At 50.4% G+C, this 7,295-nt stretch overlaps 2 protein-coding genes across 2 annotated transcripts; one reads left to right on the forward strand and one right to left on the reverse strand.

The window, feature by feature from the left end:
* Window positions 1-100: 100 nt before the first annotated feature.
* Window positions 101-1,716, forward strand: F5Z01DRAFT_676690 (WD repeat-containing protein; the record flags this gene model as incomplete). Its single annotated transcript, XM_046265273.1, has 2 exons — window positions 101-638; window positions 692-1,716. The coding sequence occupies 2 exons, from the start codon at window positions 101-103 to the stop codon at window positions 1,714-1,716; spliced, it is 1,563 nt and encodes a 520-aa protein (XP_046115729.1).
* A 206-nt stretch (window positions 1,717-1,922) lies between these two features.
* Window positions 1,923-4,882, reverse strand: F5Z01DRAFT_662959 (uncharacterized protein). Its single transcript, XM_046263997.1, has one exon. It carries the CDS (start codon window positions 4,474-4,476, stop codon window positions 1,951-1,953), a length of 2,526 nt encoding a protein of 841 aa, XP_046115730.1. The 5' UTR covers window positions 4,477-4,882; the 3' UTR covers window positions 1,923-1,950.
* Window positions 4,883-7,295: the final 2,413 nt, after the last annotated feature.

A 7,295-nucleotide genomic window follows, 5' to 3' on the forward strand; every position in this document is an offset into this window, starting at 1 on the left:
GCGCTTGCTGTACTTGACTTTGACCAATTCTCGTTTACCTTTCATATTCTTATTCGGCGAATCGATCTTTGAATTATTCAGGCCATCGTTGACCACCAAAATGCCCGTAAAGAAGGAACAAAATGGCGGCATGTCCGTGTTCGAACGTCGTCGCCTTGAGAACATCAAGGCGAACAGGGAGGTCTTGACTGACATTTCGAAAACGGCCAAAAAGGTCATGCCGGAACGACCTGCTCCAAAACCCTCTGCACCCAGGACAAAGAGAACATCCGACGTCACACCGACGAGAAGGAACACTCCCCGTGCAACAAGAACAAGAACGAGTTCGCGGCTGGCGGGCCTAGATGCCGAAGACGAGACGCTGAAGAGGAAGATGGAAATTGAGACGGAGCACCAGGCCATGCAGGCCAAGGCCAAGAAGATGCGACACAACGGCGAACTCAACTTGGGTGATATCGCCGTGGAAGGTCGGAAGTTTGGCAACGGCGTTGCCGGCATCAAGGATCTCTTCCGGGGAGCTGAACCGGGCGTGAGGACATTCACCGAAGACGATGTGACGGAGACGACCGACAAGTCGCTTAAAGAGTTAAGGGGACAGATGAGTGCGCTCGAGTTGTACGAGCATTGGCTTCCCAATGGTATGATTTCTCCGCCAGCCTCCTTTGCCCGCAGACAACTGACTTCCTCTCAGAGATAAAGATATGCCCGCAGCGTATCTACTCACTCGGATTTCATCCTACTGAGGACAAGCCTGTGGTATTTGCCGGCGACAAGGAAGGGAACATGGGCATCTTCGACGGATCCCAGGAACGTCCAGCCGAGGACGACGAGGATGAAGATACCAAGGAGCCCGATCCTGTGATATCAGCATTCAAAACCCACCAACGCACTATCACAGGGTTCGTATTCCCACCAAATGATAGCAACGCAGTATACACATCGTCCTACGACTCGTCGATCCGGAAGATGGATCTCGAGAAAGGCACATCCGTGCAGATATGGGCGCCCGAGGACCACGACGAGGACCTGCCCCTATCGGCACTGGACATGCCCTCGAACGAGCCGAACATACTCTATTTCTCCACGCTCAGCGGCACGTGCGGCCGATACGATATCCGCGACCCCAAGTCCACCGACATTTGGCGTTTGTCTGACCACAAGATTGGCGGGTTTTCACTGCATCCCTTGCAGCCGCACCTTCTTGCTACAGCGTCGCTTGATCGTACGCTCAAGATTTGGGACTGTCGCAAGATCACTGGCAAAGGCGACCTGCGTCATCCCGCGTTGATGGGCGAGCACGAATCGCGTTTGTCTGTGTCACACGCCGCTTGGTCCGCAGGCGGCCACCTCGCCACCTCGTCTTACGACGATACCATCAAGATCCACTCCTTCCCGGAATGCTCGACCTGGAAAACGGGGCACGACATCACCCCTAAATCCATGGCTCCCGCTCACACGATCCGTCATAACAACCAGACGGGACGCTGGGTGACGATTCTAAAACCTCAATGGCAGAAGGCGCCACGGGATGGCATACAAAAGTTTGTCATTGGCAACATGAACCGCTTTGTGGATGTATTTGCCAGCGACGGCAGCCAACTGGCCCAGCTTGACGGCGAGGGCATCACGGCCGTGCCCGCTGTCGCGCATTTCCATCCCAGCCAGCGGTGGGTCGCTGGCGGCAACGGGAGTGGGAAACTTTGTCTGTGGCGCTAGACGAGAGATTGTGGAAGAGATTGGCATTGAGTATGCAATTTGTGCGCGGCGTTTGAGGGAACTCTGTTTGTTAGTCGATTCTGGACTTGGATGCATACCGAATTAGCTCGGTGTATATGTTTGAAAAGGAGACTTGTGAAGGGACTTGACCTCGGAAGATGAAGGAGATCACGGAAGCGGTTTGGAATGTAAATCATTATGGTCATATAAAGATGATGCCACTAGGCGGTCCCGTCAGAGAACGTCCCATTGCATGTTCCACGGCTCACTGCCCTTGCTCGCATCGACACCATGCTTGTACGCACTCATCAGTTCCTTCTGATCGACGCCGCAGTGAACCTGGCCATCTCTACCTTTGAACCAGCCCAGGCCGTACGTCGTGCCGTCGTCGAGGCGGTCCTCCATTTGCGCGTTGGTCAATTTGCTCGTCCCCACAAACTTGTACACCATTTTGCTTTGGTGGATGAACGCCAAGACAGAAGCAATGGTGCTCGGCTGTCGGGGGAGGAAGGGATGGCGCCGTCGCACAAAGACCATGGTCGAGACGAGGGTCATGTATAGCAGGATGAAGAGCGCAGTGGCCAGGGATACGAAGAAGGACCGTGCCGTTTCTTGGCCAGACTCCATATCGTCAGGATCGATGCCAGAGTTGGGCATGAACTCCCTGCCACGGACGGTGGCGAGTCCGGAGACAAGGATGGTCAGGAACTCCGCCATGACAGTGCCCCAGCCGAGGAGAAACATGATAAAGTGCCCGTTAAACAGCGCTCGCAGCGGCATGTACGCAAAGGGCAAGGCTGTATAGTCCAGCGTCAAAATCTTGGAAGGGGCGTGTCGCTTTGAGAGGATGTAATATGGCTCCATCATCCTCACCGCTGTCTCCAGACCTGTCCAGCCGAGTTTGAGACCAACCGCCATGGCAGTCACTAGCCAGGGTACCTTTTCAGTGACTACTTCGGCTGGCGTGAAGAGAAACGCTGGTATGAAGCCTGTGAACAATACAAGGGCGGTGATGAAAGGTATGCTCGCCGTCGCGCGGAGCATAGCTGGGTGTGGATTCTGGGAGAAATGAGTCCCCTCGTACTTTTCCCTGTCCCGACTCGATGCCGGATTCTCGTCGTCTGGCGTCAATGACGAGTTCCGCAACAAGTAGCGATGGTACTTGAGCTTGTGATGTATGTCCTTCGGCTTGGCTGTATCGAGGTCCTTGAAGTCCATTAGAATGTGGCTGACCACAGCCATAGATGCCAGACCAGCTATGCCACGGACATCAGCGACCAGACCTGTCCGTCTGGTCTGTAACAGGTAAAAGAGCCCCAGTCCGCCGACGACGTTCAGCGCCAGCACGGCCGTCAACAAGTATGTGAACACGGGTGAGAAGTAGATCTCCTGGGCCCCTTCCCTCCTCCCCAGCGTCAACGCTGCCGCTGCAAAGGTGGGCACCAGCGACACGGCGAACGTCGTCGCCGCGCTCGACAAGGCGACAGCGTGATGCCCAACCTTCAGCGCGCGGAAAGGTCGGAAGAAGCTGAACATTGTGACATAGTCGACATTGATGGACTCGGCAGCGAGCGCACCGCCTGGCTTGGACATTTGGAAGTACGCTTCTAGCCGTCGCACTTCGAAATCGGTGAACTGCCACAACACGCCGTACACGACGGCGACAATAGTCGGTCCAAAGCGCACAGTGAAGTATATACCCCCATCGACTTCACTCGGGCTCTTGAAACGCAGGATGGGGTTGTCGCGCGTGTACATGTGGAAGAGAACCTGTATCATCACAGCGAGCCCGATGGATAGCAGGATGAGCATGGTAAGATACGGCCAGCGCATCGAGAAGGGTTTCCAGTTTGGTTGCGGATAGAAGATCTGCGTCGTGGCTGCTTTGCTCAGGTTGAAGGTGGAACGTCGCGCTTCGTCCGACGCGATGCCCATCGGTCCCTCCATCGTGCTCAAGTCGGCGCCGGCTGGCTCTTCGACCACAACCTCAATCACCTCGCCTAGGCGGTTCGCTTCGTCTTGGCCAGCATATCTGATCGTCTCGACTCGTCCCAGTCGTTTACTTGACATTCTCCGGGTGAACGATCGCGAGAGGCTGCGCTGGGCTACTGTCGGAGAAGACAGGAGATCAGCGTCGCTCACTGTCGTGTTCGGTCGGAACCCGAGGCCAAGCCCGCCAGTCAGTCTCCCCTTGGCCTCCTGAGCTTCGAGGTTGCGCATAAACGCCTCGTCTTGTGCGCCCATGGGGCCCAGCGCGGACCCCACGTCGAAGCCTGGAGCGATAATGCGATCCTCATCCAATACGTCGGGACGGCCACCCATGGGCGCCGCGGCTTGCATGAGCGAAAGGTCGAATTCCTCCTCGTCAATCGTATCCGTGCCTGGTCGGCGTAGCGAAGTCCCTATCCGCGCCCTATAACTCGCCTTGGACGGTGCTCTCGATGGCAAGGGCCCTCCAACCGGCGCGTACCCTGCGCCCGATGCGCCAGTATACCCCAGACTTCCTGTCCATGATCTCGTGGGCGAAGAATAGATCCTGCCTCCGTCGTGAAGCTCTTCGCCTGGATTGAGGGTCCCGGATGATGCTCTCGAGTTGAGGCTGACGAGCGATTCGCGACCACGTAGCGGGCCGGGACTGTCGTAGGGATTCGAGCTCGGGTTTTCGTAGTCGCTGTACTGGGAGAGATCCGATACCCTGTGGGAGAGGTGTTGGTCTTGTTGACGGAGGGGTTCTCTTCCTGCGTCACTCCAATGGGACATGGTCGTGCATGTCGTGTCTCAGTAGCAGGACAGAGTCACAGACCCAACCGCGCTGTTTGCTAGCGCGCGCAAGGGACTGGGTTTGGTGTAAGCAAAGATGTCGCTCAGTGAAGACGCGGACAAGCTGACGCGAATGGCCGTCTCTCTGGGGGCACGAATCAAACGAGTGACAAGGACGGACAATCATGCAACGCGACTGCGCTTGAGAATTGGAGGAAAAGAGAACCAGTTGCACGAGAACATGGCGGCTGAAATGAGAAGTAAGCGGCCTGAGCAAGCCACGCTGACGGTCCCTCCAATCCACATCCAGGGCCAAGCCAGCCCACGATACGGCGGGCGGCTGCAGTGCCTCCCGCGGCTTCTCGTCAGGGTCATAAGGCTGGGGTTGACCGGGGCTGTACGGCGGGATATTAGATCAAGAACTGCCACACCGTATCAACCCCTCCTGCCCCGACTGCCCCAACTACACGCACGCACCACCGTCCTCGCAGCCTCACAGAAATAGCTACCCTTACCGCGTAATTGCATTATATCGTATCTTATTTAATTTAGCGTAATCCCACGATCGTAGACTTCACGATAATATTATTTATATTGTTCGGAGGGTATATAGTAGTTATTAAAAGTGCGTGGAAGTTCTTGATTAAGATAGGTAGTTATATTTAATTAATTATAAGATAAGGCTATATTTACGATCACGATCGCCGTACCCGGGAGGTTAGCCTCGTTTCCCGCTAAGAACGGCGAGGCCGAACCTCTTCGTTAACGCTACCCGCTATAGGAGCCCTTAGCCTTTTCTATAGCTAATTAATAGCCTATTTAATTACCTTACTAACTACCTTATTAACCGCTTAATCTATTATATTATCGTAAGCTTCTTCGGCTGCCTTAATATTTATCGAGGCCTCGGACGGTTATCGCGGCGGGCTAGATAGGTTCGTCTCGCTAGGCGTCTCTCGCGCTAGGTCTTATAAAAAGGCTTTAAGGTTAATCGGCTCGTAAGGTACTTAATTTAGCTTAGATTTAACCCGAATTAAAGCTTTAGTTAATACCCTAAGCGACGGATTACCTAGTGCTATAGATTTAGCCTTCGACCGCGACTTCCGTAGCTTAGTAATAGGCTTCCTAAGGCTATCTTTAATAAATTAAAGCTTAATCTATATAATAACCCGGCTATTATTTATTAATTATTTAAAATCGGTTTTTAGGCCGAGTATATCCTATAAAGCCTTATTAAGCCTTAGTTTAAAGGAAATTAATATAAATAGCCTAGGCTTTTATTTTCCGGTTTTCTAAAATAATATACCGATTTAGATTATCGATTTATCGAGTATTTTAATAGGAAGGGTAGGTTTAATATATTAAGTAATAAAATCGCTTTTTAAGAGGAATTCAAGGTTTTCCTATAGGATTAACGGGAGATCTCTTATACTTAGTATAATTAATTATTATTTAAGACCTATTAGTTAGCTTACTAATATAAATAGAGCTTAAAGCTTTATAAATTCTACCTTATAGCTTACGGCCTATAGAATAAACTAGTTATAATCGAATATTAAGGCTAAACTTATAATTAAAAAGTAAGGTAGGCTTAGATAGCTTAGTAATAGCGAAAGCTTCTTTATATAAGCGTCGTAGGTTATTAAGCCGATCGCGCGATATAGAAGATAACGAAGATCGAGGTAGTATTTATTTAGCGATAGCCCGAACTTCTAACGATATATATCCGCTAGTTAATATTAATCGGGGCGTTAATATAAGAGGAGGGCTAAAAGGATCGTTAGATTCGACTTCGATAGCCTTAGGCTATCGTCGGTATAGTAGCTATAACGTAGCCCCTTCGTAATAAGCCTTATTTTATAATATAGTTCGCGATCGGGGTGCTCTCCGTAGCGCCTAAGTAACGACCGCGGCGGTTCCGGTATATTTACTACTAATAAGAATATTAGTATTATATTTAAATATAAAGGAGAACTAATACCTATTATTAAAGGTAATACCGCGAGTAGGGAGGGAAAGAACGTATATAGGGGCTATTTTCGTAGGTTATTATAGTATTAAAAGGTAGGAAATTACGGTAGGTTAGATATTAAGGATTACACGCCCGAATAACCTCGTTAATTTCGGTATCCAATACTACTATTAAAGAGTAATACTCTTCTAGGCGCAGGGTAAGTGAATCGCGATAATCCGGGAATCCCTTTAGTAAAGGAAGAAAGCGACCGATTCAGCAATCTTCTCTTTAGGGTAGGCAAGATATAGGTGAAGAACAGTGTGAATGAATGACTTGATTCAGAACTATCTAGTAGTGAACGAAGGCCTATATTTATAGGCGTGAGAGCGCTGTAATGCCCTATAAAAGAGTGGGTCAAACCGAACCTAGTAGAAGGTTATAGAAGGTTTGATTTATAATTGTTAAGAATAGGGGGCTAATCCTCCTAATTAAGTGCCTTACGAGGCCCTCTCACAGAACCCTTACAGGGATCTATTCAAACCCTATTACAAGGGTCCACAGCGCTTACAAATACAGTGCTTCTATTACCTTCTATAATATTCGAAGGCTAGCACTACCACACTCGCTATTATAAATCAAACCTTCTATAACCTTCCACTAGGTTCGGTTTGACCTACTCTTTTACAGGGCATTACAGCGCCCTCACGCCTACAAATATAGGCCTTCGTTCACTACTAGATAGTTCTAAATCAAGTCATTCATTCACACTATTCTTCACCTATATCTTGCCTACCCTAAAGAGAAGATTGCTAAATCGGTCGCTTTCTTCCTTTACTAAAGGGATTCCCGGATTATCGCGATTCAC

This window comes from Emericellopsis atlantica (genome assembly GCF_019669845.1).
Source record: "Emericellopsis atlantica unplaced genomic scaffold F5Z01scaffold_25, whole genome shotgun sequence".
Lineage (NCBI taxonomy): Eukaryota > Fungi > Ascomycota > Sordariomycetes > Hypocreales > Bionectriaceae > Emericellopsis > Emericellopsis atlantica.